The 21,745-nt window shown below is 41.8% G+C and overlaps 1 protein-coding gene across 1 annotated transcript in view; it reads right to left on the reverse strand.

The window, feature by feature from the left end:
* Positions 1 to 21,745, reverse strand: part of NPTN (neuroplastin) — a 34,134-nt gene that overhangs the window by 1,897 nt on the left and 10,492 nt on the right. The window contains exons 4-6 of the mRNA XM_010167881.2: positions 12,542 to 12,675; positions 10,055 to 10,328; positions 325 to 346 (exon numbers count right to left, since the gene is read on the reverse strand). Coding sequence (XP_010166183.1) covers positions 325 to 346; positions 10,055 to 10,328; positions 12,542 to 12,675 — 430 coding nt within the window. The remainder of the gene's footprint in view (positions 1 to 324; positions 347 to 10,054; positions 10,329 to 12,541; positions 12,676 to 21,745) is intronic.

The raw sequence follows: 21,745 nt of genomic DNA on the forward strand, positions 1-21,745 counted from the left end.
ATGATATTTGTAAGAAGCATATAAAATTGGTTGTACCGGGCAGTCAGGGAGACCAGGTGTGTGCCTTCAGCACAAATACTTGTTTCTCACTCCTTCAGCAATATTTGTTTTTCTAGCCAAGACCCTGCAGATAGCACTTTTCTTCACTCCAAGAGTAAACACAACAGGAGTTGTGTTGTTTCTTTACTCCAACAGTTAGCACAAACAACAAACCAAAGGGTCCTTTACCCTTAGTAACATCACACTTAATATCAGTCTTACTCTAAACTCCCATAAACCCTCAAATTAAGCTCAAGAATTTTTTTTTTCTTAAAATACACTTACATTGGCCCAGCTGGTTCATCATCTGCAGCAAGAATTCCAACGCAATCCAGGGAAAAACAAGGAAAGGAGAGAAAAAAAGAGAGTCAGTCTTTGCACCGTACGCCACCTGAACCACAAACCAATCTATCTAGAGCATTAAAGGCCATTCCATTTGGTAGTGCAAAGGTTCATGGAGTTATTTTTCTGGATTCGAGTTTTAATGGCAGGTATGTTGCTTCAATGGTTTAAGTTAACACTTTGAATGCTTGTCATGAAGAACTGCAACTGTAGTGGACAGATTGTTGCAATATGGTCAGATTCATCTTGTCCCCAAGTTCCAGTGGTTCAATCTCATAAAAAATAGATGAGAAGACAAACCAACATTTCAGTTGTAAAATCCTGCTGGTTGTTTTCTTTTTTTTTTTTTTAAGCCATTCTTCCACTGCTGATGGGTAATTATGGGTATATACACAACAGGGTATATACACCATATGCTCCTCTTCCCCCATGAATGACGCAACCTCAACTTATTCCATTTCTCTCAACGTCTAAATAGAAAGGACCAGGCTAGGAGGAGGCTGAAGGTGCAATACTTGGATTCAAGTATCCAAACACAGTCCTTGGATAGAGGCAGGCATTGCACGTGCATCCGGTAAGAGCACGAGGCTCAAAACGCCAGGAAATATTCAGGGTGTTGTTAGACACAACAGACTTCAGCTACAGAAGACTGTCAGCATTGTTGTGCCTGTGTTTCTTGGCAAAACTATTTTTTAAGAATTGGGAAAGGATCCGCCAATGAGTAATATTTCATATTTGCTCTTTCATGACCAATTGGTTTTGTTTTTTTTTAAATTATAATTTAAAAACCACCTTGTTTTGCTCTCAGGCTGCAGCACAAAAGACAGAAATGCATTTTAACAGCAGTACAAAAATCAATGCAGAAAGTTAACGCTCCTGTAGAAGTATTTTTGGGGGAGACACACCAAATCAGGACCTGCTGTTTTTGGCACTCAGTAGTTGCCGTTCCCACCTTTTTCACTGAAGTCTTTAAGAAACTCTCAGCAGGATTCCACAAGGGTGCTTAGTGCACATGAAGCAGTTATGGAAATTACAGTCTTAACAGTGTAGGCATCCGCATGAGCACACGCTAGGAGTAATGTCGGTCAAAGGGGACATTACTCCACCTGGTACCTTCAAGGCAACGGATAGGCAAAGCCACCGCTAGCACAGACAGTGACCGGAACAAAAAAAAAAAAAAATTCAAAAAAATTAAAGAACTAACCACAAACCAAGAGTTTTACAGCCAAAAATAACAGACTAGCGACACACCAGTGTCCACAGAAGTCCATTACCAGCAACAGTACGCTCTTGGACAAGATACAGAGAGAACTAGGACTAGTAAGGACAACCAGACATCAATGTGCTGTTGTATATACAGTGGAGATATACAGAGACACATCAGGTACTGAAACACAAAGCACAGCAGAGTAGACCTACAGCTTCCCTCCGCCCAACATCTTTTGCTTCACAAAAGATCTGAAAAGCGTTCTGCGCTACGGACTGCACGCGGGGTGGGAAAAGCCTCGGACAGACAGCGAGCCCTTAATCCCCCCACACACACCCGGCTCAGCGCTGCTACCCGTGCCGTTCAGTGTTAGCACTCATCTCAGCTTTCTAACAAGCACAATCGACATCTTTGAGAGTTTGTTTGGCTGGACTTCAGAAATATCAAAGTGCACCGTTACAAGCGCTCTCTCGCTACAAAAATAACCATTTTCCCTTCTCCCTTAGAATATTTAGATGCCTACTTCAGGTAAGTACTTTTGAGCATGTAAAAAAAAAAAAAAATTACAGAGTGTCACATTTATAAAGGCTGCCCTTCTCCTAAAGGTACAACACTCCTATTAAAATACTTCTTATAAGGTGGATCACCACCTCTTTCCCATCTATAACCCGAAATGAGATAAAATAAGACCGAGGAAAACATCTCTGTGTGTTATTATCCTGGTCAGCCATTTAACCGCTGGAAAAGCATCCCCTGAACAGTACAGACAAAGACCGAAACCTTAGCGAAACCAGGGGGCAACAGAACAACAGAAAAAAAAAGTACAAAATTAGACTAAATCAAGATTAAAATAAAAAAACAGCAAACTGAAATCCAAATTAGTCGTGAACGTGAATGAAGAAGGTTTAAGAAAAAGTGTTAACATTATGACTTGTGCATTGTATAGACTGAAGCGGAGGTTAAACAAACTCCAAAGCATGCAGATCTCTCACTTACCACCATTTTTTTAAGGGTATGATGCAATTGAAGGGGGAAAAAAAACAAACAAAAAAAAGAAGTCATAGTAACCGACAAATATCAATATAACTCAAAACCTTTGTGCCAGAAGACCTGCTCTAGACCCCAGTTGTCTCTCGCATTCTGTAAACACCTGTGGCCATAGAGAACATCCTCCCAGCAAGCTGCTTCATTCCATTCCGTTCCCAAAACGCTACCGGGTGAGCTGTAATTTCATCATTCACCCCACTACACCCCTCCTTTTGCAGGAATTCCCTTCTGAAATCTGCTGGCTCCGAAAACCCCATTGTTTATTTTTAAATTATGTTTGCTTTTTCACATACAAGATTTAAAAGAGCCCCAACCAGCCAAGCCTTTCTCATGGGTACAGTGATTATCTGCTTAGTTTTGCCCTGAAATAGCACGTTTCTGAACTGCAAGGTTACGATCGCTGCTGTCTTTAATGCACTGTGTAACACGTGTAATCAATCCTTCCAGGTAAAAATATCCGGCCATTAAAATTGCAAGATGATGACAAATAGATTTACTTTATGCTCCTGCGTTTGTATTAACTGTCTGGGAACGTAACTCATGCTTCAGCAGTCTGAGAAAGGGACTGTTTTGGGGGCACCCTTTTACTTTCAGCATTAATTTATAAAGCATTTTAGATATTACTCAGTTTCTTTTACCTCCTTTGGAAGCCTACAGTATATATTTTTAATATCAAATTCATCTTGTGTAGCCTCTTATGACAGCTGGAAAGCGACAGTATTTATTTTTAATACCAAATTTTTCTTGCATAGCCTCTTATGACAGGTGAAAGTTAAAAATTAAATACTAATGGTACTTCCAGCACTAAGATTCAAATTTTTACATCCAATTGGGACTCTACACTTCTGCTTGTGCTTTAAAATTTGCAAAGAAATCTCCACAGAGAGCAGTGTAGCTTCAGCAATGGTTCTCACACTGGCACGTGGCAACCTGCCTTGGCAGATCAATAATGAGCTGGAGCGTTATTAAAATAAAACTCGTGTTCAGTTTCTGTTCAAATGCTCAAACGGAAAAGCCAGCGTTTATGGCAGCTTTGCGGTCCTGTGCTACAATTTCTACCGTCTGCAAAGTGATTTGTTGGAATTATTATAGAGACTGCTGGGGAATTTTTATATTTAAAAGCTAGCTTAGAATTTTGCTTTCTGGGAAGAGAAAATTTGACAGTGGCTTGAAAACTTTTGAGAAGAACATTTATAAGAATTTAGATGTGTTTGCTCAAGTTGGGGGAAAAAAAATAATCAATCTTTATTAATTTTTCAGTTCTTAACTCATAAAACATTCGTAAGGCTCCACACTGAGCACTCACAGCAGTCCACAGCCACGCAGGACTGTGAAGCTTTCCCACAAGGCAGCTGTTGGCAAGGACACGAGCGTTACGATGCTCTTCCCTTTGGCTTCATTACCAGGAATATTTTGGAGGCAGAGGGAAGAAGATCTGAATGGAGACCCTCATCTCACTCCATAAAGCAAACCGATAAAAATAAAGCAGTTGCTCTGAAATGGAATGAAGGCACAAGCGCATCGGCAACGGAGACTCTCTGGCCAAAATTACTTACATCAGCCTGGAGGAACCCTGATTCTATAATTACATATAAATTAATATATAAAGGCCCAGAGGAGCCAGGCCATTCAATTACCGCTGTCTCGCAATGTGCCTGACAATTTTCTCCCCTTGATGAATTTTAAGTGAGAGAAAGGTGTGAGCAATAGGAAAAAAACCTCAAAAATTAACCTGCGTTACAAGGTAAACCGTTACCGTGAAAACATTTTGTTCTTTAAATTACTTACAGTAATAGCAGGAACAGGGAAAGTCAAGAAAAAAAATAGGATTAGGAAGAATTTGGGGATATGGATGGAGCTTCTGCAGAGTCAAAGCAGAAAAACATTTATGGAAAGTCTTTGTATTAAGCTGAGAAATGAGAAGGGAAGAATGAAAAAAGGACACGTCATAACCCAGTCATCTCACAGCTTTGAACTAAACATCACGTAGAATATGGATTTTGAAGTAAAAACTCTTTACATTCCTATGGGGGAATGTAGCCAAGAAGTTTTTACTTTCTACTTACCACAGAACACACCCTTTAAAAGAGTGTCTTTTAGGCTAATTTTAGGTTATTTGGTCCAACAACAACAGAAAAATGCCTCTTTCTTTAGGAATCTTTGATATACTACATTCAGGTCACAATGACCGATTGTTACATCTAGCAAAAATAAGCAGCTTAAACTATACCACAGAGGAACTAAAAGCTATTTGCTTCTTTTTATTGTCCAGGGGAGACCCAAGCAGCTTGCATTCTGAGCAAAATGCATCGGCAGTCCCCTACCAAAACCCTTTCCCATCATACATGCAGTGATGTGCTGGCGTCTCTGGCCTCCGCATGCCACGTTCATGCAGCTTTCATCACCAAAAGCCACTGGAAGCTGCACATTATTCACCCACTCTTAATTTCCCAAAGCCTAGAAGCTCTCTAGAAAAGGTATGTGATCCATCTATTGCTTTTCCACATGTAAAGCAAGTCAAAACTCTGATTTTGAAAGGATGCAGGGATTCAACCTGCCCTCCCTTCCTCCTTCCAGCACATAATTTGGATGCAAGGGTGGGTTACTGGAGGCACTCACTGCAGTCACTTCCCCTCCCAAGAGGGAAAATGCCCCTAAATCCCCAAGCATGACAGCAAGAACCTGCACTGGGCATCAGCTAATGCCATCCATGCACCACCTCTGGTGGAACTATGGATCTGACAGGTGAAAAGTTCCTTTTTCTGCTACACAGCAGCAGGAAAAAAAATATATAAAATAAAAGTCACAAATCTGAACTACATGAAGGAGGAAATATTAGCAAAGGAGCTACTGAGCAGCCCTATTCTGTGGCATAAAAAGCAAATAAACTAAAGACAAAAAGCAATGTCCATGCAACAAGAAAAAAATCTGCAGTCAGGAAATGCCAAAGTTAAAGGAGAATTCTCGCCTTTCCAGCACGGCAGCGCTTCTAGACGGCAGTAACGCCTTTCGTAAGGCCAGGGGATACATTGGGAAAGTGTCTCATAACACACAGCCCCTTATGCTCCCAAACTCTGAAACCTAAGCAGCCTCACTCTGCAGCTCAATGGTAAATCGAGAAGTTTAACCAAATTTAACTCCAGATTTAACCAGGTTATCTGTCACTCTACCCATCCACCAAGAGGTGAGGTCATTGGCACACTAAGGCAGGTCATTTTTAGCCTGTGGAACACGGAGATGAGAGAGAAGGAAAGGGAATTAATTGAATTAGCTTCTTTTTGGCTGGCCAGGTAGAGTTTCCAAGCGCTCTGGAAAGCATCCCAGACACCTTCCAAAATAGACAGAATGTTTCTCTCCAAACAGTCTCATCCCCCACTAGCTGCTTCTGATCAGCATCAGTTATCAAAAACCCTTTTTGGCACTGATTTAGACTCACCAAAAAGGCACAGCCCTCAAGCCTTGCTTTATTTTATTTTATTTTATTTTTTTAGGCTGATGCAGCTGTAAGCTTTTCCACAAAGTTCTTACATATATCCTCTTGTGTGGATACAAGTGCACTGCAAATACAAACACTGATATTATTGATCTGGTTTGTCAAAGGCTAATTAACTTCTGAGGTTTGCCTGAGAAACATCATCTTCCTCTAAAACCAGTTCTTCATCAGTCAGGGTAGAGTGGGGGAGCGACCCTCAGGATTTGCTGTCTCTCTCCCTAATACTACATCGAATTGGAGGATTCTTTGGAGATGTGGAAATGCCAAATAGTTCAATGCAGTTCTCAAAGTTTCTGGAAGGTGGCAACTCAGTGAAGACAGGCTGGTACAGCTGGGAAACGTAAAGGACACAAGCTAAGTGTGCCCGTTATTAGTGGAGTCTGGAGAAATCCTGCTCCAGCTTTCAGCTTGGGCTGGTTTCATCTGAGGAGATGAACCTGTGTTCATCTTGTGTAGCCCTAGAAATGACATCATCTGGGTACTGCACGAGGCGAGAGCTCAGCGTGGGCACCAGCATCTCCCAGCAAGACCCGAGAGAAATGCAGCTGAGCCGCGTTTCATCCTACGCCATTGTCAGTCAGGCTCTGCGCAGGCTGCAGGTGCTTCTAGACCGGCAATTTAATAGCTCCTTCAGCTCCAGAAAGGCTTTGATTTTTCTGTATGCAGGGAAAGTTATTGTGTTTAGCATCAATGTTTTTCTCCAAAACTTTTAAAGAAATCCTTAAAAGTGTTCTGAATAAGTCATCTTTGCCCTAGGACTGTAGAAATCCTCATTCCTGAGGATTTTCTCAACAGGACAGACATCAGCTAGTACATCAGAGGATTCCCAAGGGGAAAAAAACCTGACTGAATGTGGGAGACATCCCCCTCCCCTCCCTAAGGGATCTACAGTACCCCACGGGTCACCCCAAAGCATTGCAGAGGGCTGAGACTAGAGGTACAAGACTTGCACCCCAACATTTAGGCTGTTTACTGGTAGCAGACCCCTCATCTGCAGGAACAGACAGCTTGAAGCAGGGGGACATGCCAAACCAAACGAGAACGATGCACTAGGCAGTGGTCCAAAGTGGCCATCCGTCCTCTAACGTTCTTCCACCTGCTACTCCAGAGCAAAGGAAGAACATCAGAGAAATGTGGTGAATAAAGAAGGTCCAGAGTTATTCCATCATGGGAAGATGGGGAAGGAGGTGTGGAATACGAAAAAATCTCAGTGCCTCCTATGGAGATATTTGGAGTGGTCCAAAGATTGAATTCACATCCCAGCAAGAAGGGCCATCAGTGAGGTTACTCTACTGATGAAGCTGCCAGTTTTTTTTCCCTGTTAGTAAGGGGAAAATTATTGCTGCACCATTATTGTTGCAGCAGCTTCATATGAAGATCTGGCACAACCACAACCCTTGTCCTTAAAGCTTAACACATCAAAACCAATACTAAAAAAAGCCACAAAAATTCAGAAAACCAGCTGATAGTCAGAAAGATCACAACTGTTGCCAAATAATATTTATATTAAGTAATATTCTGTTTAGACTAATATCTGCGTGAGTTGCTGGCTCAGCTCTAGGCTCAATGACGTTACCCGCTACAGCTCACTGCAGCAATGTGGAGGCGGATGAATGATTTTGGAAGCAGAGAGTTTGAATTCCAAATGATAAGTATGCCATTGCATTAAAACATTAACTTTGGCATTTCATAACAATGTATTTAAAATAATAAAATTAAGAATAACCAAAGTAAAACATCCAAGTGCGGAAATCAGCAGACTATCGACGATTTCTCACATATGGGTTTGTAAAATGGCCCTGCTGTATCATCAAAAACTTTAAATGACATCACAGAAGATGTAAGAGTATCCAAGGGAATGCAGGACTCAAGTCGGCCTTTTGTTGAGAAGATGTTACGCTGATTGCGTCTCTTCATCCGGGCAAACCTAATACACAGATATTGACTGTGATGTGGATTTTGTTCTCCAAAAAAGCGGACAGAGAAAACATCTGTCCACCACAGAGGTGCATCACTCGCCAAGACTCAAGCTTAGCTGCCTTTAAAATAAGAGCAGGCCAAGCAAGCAAATTTAGTAACCTCAGTTACTTGGCTTATCCTCTTGGACACCTCCATCAGAGATGATAAGCCTGGCTCCTTCAGGCATCCTGAAGAGCAGCCAGACCAGCCAGGAAAACTTAAGCCTTTGAAACAAACAGGCAGCCAACTCTTCACCTCCAATGTGTGCTTTAATTGCACTAACGAGGTAGTGGCATCATGATCTGGTCAAGTCAAAGCCAACTTCATTTGAGGCTGCTTGCAATGAGTATTTACATATCAAATCATAATCTGATACCTTGTTTTGGTCCTTGTGAATATTCATCAAACAAAATTCTGAAATGAAGAGCCAAAGAGGCAAGATTCTCCCTGGCCATCCCAACAATGTGGCACAGCAATACCAGAGATGTGCAAGAGAACACATAAATACCCATTTTTAAAGTTTTCTGGGCTGGTTGAGAGCTACTTTGAGGACAAACTGCTGGCAGTACAAACCCCTTAGCAACTGGGAAGCTGTTAGTTATGCAGAGAACATGCACTACGCAGTTTAGATTTCATTGGATACACACCTAGACCAGTCTCAATGCATGCTCTACAAGCAGTTAGTAAATGTCACACAAGGGGTTAAGATCAAAAGCTAGTTTCCTCTTGGTATGCACTATTTAAGACAGTTTTGATCTGCTAGAGAAGTGATCTGAGCCTCAGCTAACGTATTAACATTTATTATCTGTTTGGAAGATTTTTTTTCATTCTCTGAAACACAGCTCAGGAGCAGCAAAATTAGTTTTGTCCAAATTTCACAAGCAAATCACTGTTTCAGCACCTATATTTTCATCCCAAAAGGCAAACATCATGCTGCGTTGTTATCAATCCCTTGTGCAGCTCGACAACAACTAGTTGCTGCTGCACAAGCTACAACCCAGCTGCCTTTGGAGGGTATCTACCATGCTCCAGGGCTTGTCCAGCTTGTCCACATCACGTTCCTACACATGATGGCACACCAGCCACTTCTCACAAGGATTCCTTGGATAGGTTTTCTTGATAAACACTGTAGTAAGCACCTAGGTGTCACGTTAAAGCCCGTTCCTTGATGTGGCTCTGTCAAATACTCCTTTTAGCCTCAAACTGCCCCTTCTCCCATCTTTTAAAGAGGAAGGCATGCAGAAAAAGCTTAAAGATTAGACAGTTACTACTTTTTTGTGTACCAAACAGTTTAACTAACTAGTGCTACCATCAATCCTGATAATAAATACCTAATCTTTACAAAATATAACTCAGTGGCTATTATAATTACAGTTTCCAGAGCATTCCTTAAATACAAATTCAGTTCCAGACCTAAATAAGAGCCCTGCCCCCACCCTTAAAACATTGAGAACCTGTTTTATTTCCAAAGCACCTCTGTGTTCCCAATCCCTCCAAGTGTCATGTTTCCTTACAAAACCTGCTCAGCGTCCAGTCCAGGTGCCACATGAAAGAGGGAGTGCCATCAGGGATTATGGTCTTTCCAGCTCTCCCCTTCTGCTGCTCTATGCTCCTTAAGGCTGACAGTCAGGATTTCTCAGGGCTAATACAGCAGGAAAGAGACGGGAGCGCTAGACCCACCTTGTGTAACAAAAGCTTTAATGACAGTGAAATAATCACCCTCCCACCCCACAGTCTGAGATCTTGGGGAAATCCAGTGTTAGAACTTCGCACAGCGCTTAGACCCTCTGCGCTTGCTGGGCTTAGTGTCTGGAGAGGGAAGAGATGAGGAAGCAAAGAGCTCAGAGCTGAACCAACTGTGCTGCTGATCCTTTCTGCCACAAAGCCCCACTCTGTTCTGCTTCCACAAGTTCACTTTGCCTTTTTTTCCTTTTATCCTCCTTACAAGTGGCTTTGAGCACACTTACCGTCTGGGACTTCATCCGGCCGCTTCCTTTTCTCATAAACAACTATGATGACAACGAGGATAACGATTTCTGCCAAGATTCCCAAAAAGGGCCAGAGGGGAGCCAAGTGACTGCGGACACGGAGGATGGTTGTGACCGAGACAGAGCCGACCTGGTTGGTTGCGTTGCACTGGTACTCGCCAGGGTCCTCATTTATCTGTAGGTTCATGATGCTGAGCTCAGTGTAGTTGTCTTTATTTGAAATAAAGAATCTGCCAGAGGAGTTGTTGATGTCCTGATAAAAGGAGAAAGGTGGAAGAGGAAAAGTGCAAGAGCTTTAGTAAGTTCTGATGCCTTTTCATTTCTATTTCACGAAAACTAGAAGAGATTTGAGGGATTCTTGCAAAAAGGTTGGTTCCTTAACAGAAAAGCCCACTGCCAATGTTTATTCTGTTTCTCTCACTAAAAGGAATCATGCTTCAAAACAAACAAAAACGCCAGCTTGACTGACAAGCTGTATTTTTATCCTCCTTGAACAGTATCTGCCATGAAATACGCCAGTGCTTGTGATCATGTAAGCTACCAAGTTTTCAACTTTTTGCTTCAACAGAAACTGTTACACTCCATCGCCGGTTTGCAGCAGGGAGATGAAACTGGTCAACCTAAACAGATGAGACAAGTAACAGGAGAAAGGATACATTCCCTAGCAGGGGATAAAATTTCAGTGTAGAAGGGGAAAAAATAAAAAGCAGTAGCAGTTAAGATTACCCTACACCGCATTAGATAGTATTTTCTAACTATTTAAGGCATGACAGCTCTAATAAAATTTTGCCTTCGCTCTGTTTTTTTTCTTAAAAAACCAACCAACCAAAAACCCAACAAAAACCCACAAACAAAAAAACCCCCCCAAAACCCCACGAACTTCTCACAGATTTGTGGTCAGGGCAACCTAAGCCACTGACTTCAGGAACATTTAGAGAATCATATAATGGTTTTGGGTTGGAAGGGACCTTAAAGATCATCCAGTTCCAATCCCCCTGCCATCAGCAGGGACACGTTCCACTAGACCAGGTTGCTCAAAGCCTCATCCAGCCTGGCCTGGAACACTTCCAGGGAGGGGGCAGCCACAGCTTCTCTGGGCAACCTGGGCCAGTGTCTGACCACCCTCACAGTGAAGAACTTCTTCCTAATATCTAATCTAAACCTGACCTCTTTCAGCTTAAAGCCATTTCCCCTTGTTCTGTCATTAACTGCCCTTATGAAAGTCCCTCCCCAGTTTTCTTGTAGCCCCTTCAGGTACTGGGAGGCCACTATAAGATCTCCCCAGAGCCTTCTCTTCTCCAGGCTGAACAGCCCCAACTCTCTCATCCTGTCCTCATAGGAGAGGTGCTCCAGCCCTCGGATCATCCTCGCGACCTCCTCTGGGCTTGTTCTAGCTGCTCCATGTCTCTCTTGTGATGGAGGCTCCAGAACTGGACACAGCACTCTAGGTGGGGCCTTACAAGAGCAGAGAGAGGGGGAGAATCCTCTCCCTCGACCTGCTGCCCACGCTGCTCTGGATGCAGCCCAGGATATGCTTGGCCTTCTGGGCTGCAAGCTGGAATTTGAGGCACTATATTTTTTCTCTATTAAAAAAAAAAAAAAAAAAAAAAGATTTCCAGAGTTGCTTAACCTTTAAAGAATGAAAAAGTGGCAAAATTTTGACCACATCTGGATGTTTGATCTCCCTGCAAGTTAATCTTGGATTAATTTATCAAATAACTTCACTGGAAAGACAGCGTGAATGGAAGTCAGGACTCTGAAGACTCACAGCACTTGGTCACTGACTCATACAGCACCGTCCCTTAAAAATTTAAGCTCACACTTAACAGTCAGTAATCAACCCATACTATTACTTGCTTAACATTTTTCCTTCAACTATCAAATTGCTGCCTTTCTGGCAGATCATACAGCAACATAAAAATAGGTGGGCTGAGGATTTAGCAGCCTCCAGCTTCTCCTTCTGCTATTCCAACTGCTGGTCAAGTTTTTTTACTCACTAGATCAGCTGCCACATGAAAAAAGATGTGATCACTTAAACACTAATGGGTATCACTGCCACATCCTCATATCAAGTCTTGTGAGCTCAAACAGTAAAACTGGAAAAGAGTTTGAGAAATTTATAACCAAATGCATTTTTAAATCACATTTCATAACTCGCATTTTGCAATTTATAATAAATACCCTGAACATTTTCTCTTTCTGGACGGTTCATAACTTTGCCCAGCAGCACCAAACACCACAAGCAACTCTGTTCACACAGCAACAATCAAAAAAATACCCATTTTATACTCACTGCTGCTGAAAAATTTCAGCTTCACTCACTGATGTACCAGACTTTTGAGGAACTGCATTTCCAGAACTTACAAGGCACCTTAAATAATCCATCCCTAAAACCAAGGTGCTCGTTTCCCTCCTTACTGAGGGTTTTGGCAGGTTCATACATGCCTGACACCCCAGTTTTCTTACCTCAAATACTCCATTGACCTTCTTGCGCCATACCCACTCGGGATGTGGGAAGCCCACAGACTTGCAGTACATGAGTGCCTCCTGCCCCTCATTTTTATTTTCACTTCGCTTGTGGCCAGTGATGTCAGGAATAGCTACGAAACAAAACAAAAAAACCCCTCTGTATTTACAAGCTGCTCATTCAAAACAGTTATTTCAATCTCTGAGAATCTGAACAGAAAATAACTGACAAGTTCCCTGGAAGCTATTGCATTTCCCACACTGAGTCCATCTTACAGAAGGAAAACTGCGATTCCCATGTCTCTCCAAGCAGCATCTCAACTGAAGAGCTGTAAGAATGTCCTTCAGGCTTGGTTTGCCAAACAAACTGACAGACAAGGGAGAAATCAAGACATCAAACTTGAGTTATCTACCAAAAACCTACAAAACTAAGACAGCTCAGTCATTCCACAGTGCAAGAAGTTGAGAAACATCCACATCTCCCTCCCCATCGCTTGGGAAGTCCCTGAGGCTCTGCAGTGCCTTCAGCTTTGAAATAAAGCTGTCAAGATTCTGGTTACAACTCGCCCATCGCGTCAGGGCTCTGAACTGATGCTGTCTCAACATGAATTTCTGAAAGCTGAATCAAGGTTTTCTTCCTTGCAGCGAGATTTTAGATTCGGTCCACAGATATGCTGTGACTTGTTTGACTTTACCTTTGTTATACCTGACAGCGACACTACTCCTGGGTACCGCTGGGTATCTGTAATGCAGCAGAAACCAAAATCCAGCGATCCAGCAAAGATCGCTTCGTTCAGCCTATACACAAATACATACTCTAAGGAGGGTTACAGGTGAAGATGGGCAACAGCAAGAAAACACAGCCCTGAATATCAGCAGAGGGTCTCCTGAACTGATTTATCTATAAATAATGTCACTGCCCTTTGTCACAGCAGCTCGCTGCAGCCTAATACCTCACGAGAGATTATGATGGATCAATGGACCGCCTGAGCTGAACCTCTGCTTAAACTGACGGCTCTGGTGCCGTAGTGACCACCTTTAAAGCCCATTCGCTTTCTAGCTTGCTAATTGTGGCACGCGTGGCCTGCTGTGTGATGGCAGGACACTGACCTGTTAATCCAGTCAAAGTCCAACCTTAGTTCTCCAGGAAAGAACTACCCAAGTGCTGGAATTTATTGGAAGGGTCTATTCAAGGAGAGCTCCCCTGGCCACTAGCAACCGCTACAGACAGGCATACAGAGGGAACACAGGTTTGTGACAGCTTATCTGCAACTACAAGCTAAAAGAATTAAACAAATTTCACAGTTGTCATCAGTCACAGGGAACAAAAACAAGCAAAACATCTTGTGCAAGAGTACATCAGCTGAACCTGTTCCTCCCAAAGCATGACATCATAATCCTTTGGGAAAATGTTCAGCAAGTTTAAGTACTAAAGGAATTATCATATTTCAAAGGCATGGGCTTTTCAAATGCAGAAAGCATCCCACGCCTTACTCCTGCAAGATTCTTTTTGGTCAGTAATGCAGCCGATTGATAACATTAGAGGCAGAATTAAAGTAAGCTTCTGAACAACAAGAAAATCATGGTTGTAAGAATACTTAAGCTACAGCATTCCTCAATATGTGCATATTTGCCTGAAAAGGCACCATCAGGAGAGACTCATCAACCCAGGCTTTTCTCAAAATGTCTGTGTAAACTCAAACAGGATTTCCAACACACATGTGAGCTTTGCAGAAGTTCTGGCCATCTGCCACATAAAAACCCATGCATTTTTGCTGCCTACAGAATTTTTAACTCTTTAGTTGTATTTTCTAACAGACGATTTGTTCCAACTCAGCAACAGCCAGAGCTGTCAGTATGTACTGACAAGCTGAACAGATCCTCCATGCTGGATGCTGCTGCAGAGGATGCAGAGGCCAGTTCCTCAGCAGAGACATTGCCCACCAGAAATTAAAACTAACTCCAGGGCTTCTGGTAGAACCCTCAAGGAAATTATGCCGTTTAAAAATATTTTAATGTTAAGCCTGTTCTCTTTTATCCCTGATTTTCGCATAAACACCTTTTCAGCAGGGAGTTGAAAAGGAGCTCATTATCTAAGAAAAATATGATGATTGTATCATCCCATGAGGAAGAAGGTAAAGGAAGTACTTGATCAAAGTCTGCAAGTATCCACACACCAAATAATGGCTTTTCTAACAATATTCAATATATATGATCATAGAGCAAGACCAATGGATGAAGCTGCCCAAATGCTGACTAGTTCCAAGATGATGTTAACCATAACCATGATATATAACACAAGGTGCTAGGAGTTTTATTTATCTTTAAGAAAATGGACACCTAAAATGTTATCTTTACACATCAAACATGAAAATACTTTGAGACACATAAAAGATAAACTGAAGACACCAGGTCACAGCAATTCTCTGGTCTTGTGCAAAAAGAAGCTGCCAGGTGTAGAAACTGAAATAATCTGGAAAGGAAAGAGGGGGAAATTAAGTTTTCAAACTGAAGGCATCGAAGAAGAAATCAGCTTTAGGGTTGAGTGCACTGCATTACATCTTCAGGATATTAAGGATCAGTATGCACCTGCAACGTCCTTTCAGACCACTGTCTGCAGCCTCGAAGAGGAATATAACATTTATTCCAAAAGATGGTGATTCAACAAGAAGTGAATTTCATCTCATGATCTACTGAAAGGTGTCATCTCCTCCTCTCTAGGCTTGGACAGTTCTCCTTTTAGGGAGGAGCTAGGTAAACCCAGTGACTTCCCTGTGGTTTTCATTTACTTGAGTTCCACTTAAACATGAGGAAAAAACTTCTTTACTGTGAGGGTGCCAGAGCCCTGGGACAGGCTGCCCGGAGAGGTTGTGGAGTCTCCATCTCTGGAGATATTAAAAACCCATCGGGATGCCGTCCTGTGCAACTTGCTCAAGGTGAACCTGCTTTGGCAGGGGGTTTGGACTGGATGATCTCCTGAGGTCCCTTCCAAACCCCCACCAGCTGGTGATTCTGTGATCTGCAGAGATTGCATTCAACCTACTGAAAATGAAAGACCAGCAGAAGCAGAGCACAAGAAAGAGAAGTAAGGTGGCAAGGCAATGCTCCTAAAACTGTCACTGAAGGGTTGTCAAAAGTGATTGCAAAATTACCCCTATTAAGAAAAGAAGAAACAGGATTCATCAGTTTAAAGCTTAAGCCCCACACAATCTCCCTCTGTCAGCACTTTGGTTTTCACCACCATCTCCCAGCAGACAGCAAGTCAAAGCAGAACCTCTCAGGGGGAAAGGGGACGGTACAGCAGCGCTCTGCAGCTGGCCCACTTCTTCCAGAAGGTTGCTGAGAAAGAAAGAAAGAAAGCTTTCTAGGACACTAACTTCTACTGCAGGGTGACCTAGTGTTCTCCTACAGTCAAGAGATAACTATATTTCTTTAAGAAGAGGACATCTTTGCCAGGTTATCCCAACGAGAGCATAAGTGACAAGAATACATTCTGCTCTTTCCTTGCTGGGCACAGTGATGCAGCAGCCACTTCCAGCTTTACTAGGACAGGGACTATTTTTGTATGCAGTCTGAGGGGAGCACTACATGGAATATTAATATTTCAGGGCATCTGACGCTAGCCAGTTTCCAGCTATGGCTGAGAGATGAATCCAGAACTTATTCTACCAAATTGTTTGGCTAATTGCATTCTGCTGTACAAACTATAATTAAAATATCGCTGCAACTGACCTCAATCACAGATTTAGCAACAGAGCTATGTTTTCCTGTGAAGCTTTTCAAGTCAAGATTTTTCTTACAGCATTCTGCTCCCATGCCAGTAACGGATAAAGCACCAAATGAAGCAGGTTTTGTTCAGAAAGGATTTAGATTTCACTCAGCTTTTAAGCAGCAAAATGCACATCTCTGTTCAGATACAGTTGGCTGTGGAGACGTGGGCACAACATGCTATGTCAGCTCTTACATCAAATGAAACCAAGATAATGCCCCTGATAAAAGAAAGCAAGGGTTTTTTTATTCTTACATTGGGAAACAGTAAAAGTAAATACTGAAGGTTTATTTGAAGCAGCATATGGAAGAGCAGAATGAGGCAGGGCTAGTTTAAATTAATTGCTACTAAAAAAAGAAAAATAAAAATAAGTACAGATTTAGCCATTCTTGATATAAGAGTAAACTTCTGATAAGCATCATTTTTTGATAGTTTTAAACTGAGTCATAACAGAAAGGGTATTTGTGCCAGAGTACACACTGGACCCTCTATGCTTCAAGTTCCCAACAGGCACAAAATACACTGTGCAGCAACTTTCTGAATAGTAGGCTTTTAATACAGCCCTGAAAAGAGGGGGGTTTTACTTATTACAGGGCATACAATATGATCTATAGGGAGCATTCAGGTTTTTCCAGGTATTTTAAAGATATTTTACTAGCATTACTAAGTAGGAGATGAGAACTAATATGCCTAACACCTCCAAACCATGTCCCAGTTAATAAAACCCCTTTCAAGTTTTCCCATTAACAGACAAAATTAAAGCAAGGGTAAAAGCACCTAAAAATATTCTTGCAGGTATATGTCTTATGGGTGACCTAGTAAAAGGGCTCTGGAAGATTTTTTTTTTTTTTGCATTAGAATTCTAATCCATGTCTACCTTTGTAGCCTGGGCAGAGAGCTAAGAAACCAAAGGTACTGCAAGAAGGGAGAACGTGATGTGCATGTTCTGTGTAACGATGAGGACCGCTTTAAGATGCAGTTGTGCTACCAGAATGACCAATTTCTCAATTAATTTCTGGTACAGCACTGAATCTGCACCAGAGGTTTCTTAAAACAACCAAGAGTCAATAAACCAAGATCTTCCGAGGCTGCTGAAAAAATCACTCATTTTCCAGCACGCTGTTTGGGCTGGAGCCAGGGTGAAAGTGGAACGTTCTGAATGCAGGTATTGCACATGAAATAAGAGCCTCTGGTCCAGCTGAATTAAGGGGGTGTAAAACTGAAGTGGTAAGTTTTATGTCTGTTAAAAGCAGTGAACAGGACTGGTCTGAGCATTTGCCATTGGGAAATCAACAGCAGCTAGGAAGGATAGAAGAGGAAGGTGCAAAACGATCGAGGGGTGTGGAAGGAAGTCAGAAGAATCCCGTGGATGCGATAACGGCAGAAAAGCCTTATAGGAAGAAGCATTAAAAAGCTCGATCTGATCAGATAAACGGAAAGAAGGGAGCCTCTGATGGGAAGGCAGGGCAAGGGAACAGATGCCCTGCATCAGTCACGCTACACACATCAGTATCTCTCTTGATGCTTGCACTACTTCTGGGCAGCCAGTAGGAACTGGAAGTGTGTTCTTCTCCATCTGGTTTAGAGTATCAGAAGACAGAAAAACAAACTTGTTTCCTCCTCCTTCTCCAGAGATCCTGATAAGAGCAGAAAGATTGAAGAGGCAGAATTCTTCAGGGTTGCACTTTTTTTTCTTCCCCTTTTTTCTTTTAATCTTCATGTTTTCAGAGCTCTAACATCACAGCACCACTGAAAATGCACTGCAGGTATGTCCACCTTGTGGCAACAGAGCAATTAAAAAAGCCAACTGCCTGATAGCAACTAGATAGCATGCTGCATCTTGGCTTGTGGCTGACAGGATCATCATCCCTGTTACTGCTGAAAATAATAACATTGTACGAGCTGGTTACCTGCAATGCTTCCAGCCAGCTGACTTCACTGCAAAAGCAAAAGGTGGGAGAAGATCCCTATTTCAAGACAGAATCTTCTTAATATCAACATTTGCTCAGCCTGTTGTTTCAGGCTTAGAGCTGTGTTCACACAATACCCCTAAGAGCTCTGAAAACTGGAGCAAGAATACTCTGTCTCCACCAGATGCTTCATCCAAAAACCAACTGGAAGAGGGAAGCCAGACTTAGGCCATTCCTGGGAATTCCCAGAGACTGATATTAAACCCCAGGATTTCCAACTTTATTATTAGGACAGCTATTCTAGTGCTGCCCTAATAATTTTTTCTTAACCAAGAAAATCTGCTTTAAATACACAAGCACACCTAGCAATTCTAACAGCAGTGCTCATATTTCTGCCTTTTACCTTCTTACACAGCACATGTAGAGATTCAGGAAGAAAAAAGGCAACATTATATAAAAGGCAAATGGCACTGGTATATCCTGGATTACATCTGCTGGGAGGCATTTGTTAGTTGTTCACAAGTTGTCAGAAAGTCACTATTTCGGTCCACAAGCACTTTCATATTCAGAACCATCTTTTCTACGTGCATCAGCAGTTAAGAAGTGCAGCACAGTTACAACTAGCAATTAAATCTGTGTACAATTGCTTCTCCACAAATACTGTGACACACCACACATGCAGGTAAGCATTAAATGATGACATCTGCATGACCAAACAAGATTCATGCATCATTGACACAATATATATGCTTTGATTAACAACTAGGTAACATCTCCACACATGAAGTAACTTCATAATTGGTTTGTTTTGAGAACTACAAATGCTTTGGCAGAATATGTACAATATTTATACCAAACTTCGGGAATCACAGAGAATGCCTTCTTTTGGAAAGAAAAAAAGTTTGTGCATTCTTTGCAACTAGCATTGATATTATTCAGAGAATAATCCAAGAAAATATGTGCAATACCATACAAGTTCACCTATACGGCTCTTCCAGAAGCAGTAAATCAAATGAGTACTCTCTGATCAGATGAATTTATGTGCATTGCTAAGACTGCAATGAGATTGCAAAGTTCTCTAACTTTTACTTTAAATCCGGTTCCAATTTACTACATAATTTTCCAAGTAACAGGAGTAAGAAAAGCATCTTTTCAGTTTAGAAGTATACATGCATTCCAATTTCCAATTCGCTTTGCAGATGATTTCCCACTCCGAACAAGTCCTGGTACTTCTCTCTGCCAAGGAGGAATTTGAGGCCCATCAGTCAGTCACCCTTGTGATGCTGTAAAGAGGAGCTGGAGTCCTGTAACTGTGACTGCTGAGCAAGCTGCAGGTATAATCCCTCCCAAAAGTGGTGCTGGAGTCATTAACTTTTAACAGATGACTACTCATTTATATTTCTATATAAATTACCTGTGAAAAGTTGTTAGTAGGATTAATTATCATTCTTCCAGTGTCCTTTGTGCCAGTGCTTCAATCAGATATATGGGTTTTTCTTTCTATAATGTTAAATCCTATGTCCCTGTAAAACCCTCTGCCAAATTCTCTTGGTGTCCCCACCTGCTACCAGACAGCAGAGAAGCCCTAAACCAAACATTTCTAAAAAGTCTTTTGAGAGATTACACAAAGCTGAAAAAGGTCTTAATCTATTACCAACGTTAAACTTCCTGTCTCTGGAAGTGGTTTGTCACCCAAAGCAGTCTAGGGAAAGCGGAAGTACTTAAGATCTTAATTAAGATAATATTAGAAGATTTACCAATTAGAGCATAAGAGCAGAATGCAAAAAAATCCCCTGAAAAGAAAAAAAGATAAAAACTCTGTATCTGTGTACCCTGAATACCCAGAAGACAAGTGCACCAGAAGTAAGTTTTAATTCAACTTGCTGTAAGCAAGGCAATAATTATTTTTTAATCAATAACAGTCTCATGTGTTCACACACCACAGACCTCTTAGCTAATGCCAACAGGAACCTGCGGTGCATTTGCAGCACACATTTTAGATTTCCCTTTTCCTTGCAGAGACAGCTTTTGTACCAGATTTGGTTAAACACTGGATATATTTTGATAAGGTGTTTTATGCAAGATCATTAAAAAAAAACAACCCTTAAAAGCAACACAGGAAATCAGCAAGCTTTTCTTGGTACAGTATCAGTCAGAATACTTATTTATATGGCAATATTTCTCTTCCCCAGGAAACTGTAGCATTCAAAAGAGTGTTCTCTGGAGAGGAAAGATGGCATTCAGAATCATACTGTGCATTTGTCATGTCACACGGACTGCTGAATTACTCTCAGTTCCTCACTTTGGATTCAGGAACCTGACCATGAAGTCATCAGAAATTCCCAGGAAAGAGGTCAGCTTTCAGCTTTTGCTACAGATCTGTGGTATCTAATTTAAACAGCAATGATCACAGCATAGATGAGGATAGGCTGTGTCACTGGTGCAGGGATGCTCAGAAATAGTGAGAAGCATCCTCCTTCCCAATTGCTATTTTCAAACAGCAGCAGAGGAAGCTCTATGTTTAAGCTGGGGGTGTAAGGAAGATGGTCAGTAACGTTAACTGAGATTTCAAACAAGTTTACAGTGCACCCTCATAAAATAAGCATCAGTATAGTCCCAGACGCGCACAGGCTGGTTGTAAGACTTTTTAAACACATTTTTGCATGAACTCATCTGCCTTTGACAAAGCAGCCATAATGAATCAATTCCATCTTACTGCAGCACGTAAGGGGCAAATTACAGCTACTGCAGAGCAGTGGGCCAGTAATTTCCACAGTTATTCAATAAACAAACAACTGTATTGTGGCAGTTTAACAGTGGATAAAACACCATCATCTCCATGTTACCTCTGCATTGGATGTCTAACAGAAACACTGTTCTTTTGTTCAATGACTACAATAAATCTCGGTGCAAACCTGTCCCACTTTGTAGTTTCTATCCCTGATTTTATGGTCTTCTGAAGATGTCAGAAGACTACTAACATGAACAAGACAGGAAAAAAGGGTGCATGAAAGTAGAAAACCCCAATCTGGTTGAGGGCATCTGTCCTAACCAGCACCCAGGCTTTCCCAGCAACTGAAACAGCCTCTGCAGACAAAAAACAGTTCCAAGCTGCAACACACAACATGCTGGTTCTTACTTTTTTTTCCTACTCAGAACAAAATCAAAGTATATTGAATACACTCAGATGGCCCCATTTATTATGAAACAGGGAGGAAATCACAGCTGTCTTTGCATGAGCACACACATATTCTACAGCAATCTTCATCCTGCTGGACAGGCATGCCCTCTTGTGAAGGTCAGATTTACCAAAGGAGTGCAGAAGTGTGTGGCAGGTGTTTCAGTATCCCCTACGTGGACCACAAATACAATGGTCATATTGCACCAACAGTCTTATTCCTGTATCTGTGAGATCTTTCCCCTGTGACTGCAAGACTTCCCCTTGAAATTATAACCAAGGATTGGACACAGGCTCTAAATCATGAAGAAAGGCGTCTTGAGTTGGTTCCCTTGCACAGACACTGA

This window comes from Antrostomus carolinensis, unplaced genomic scaffold (genome assembly GCF_000700745.2).
Source record: "Antrostomus carolinensis isolate BGI_N321 unplaced genomic scaffold, ASM70074v2 scaffold46615, whole genome shotgun sequence".
Lineage (NCBI taxonomy): Eukaryota > Metazoa > Chordata > Aves > Caprimulgiformes > Caprimulgidae > Antrostomus > Antrostomus carolinensis.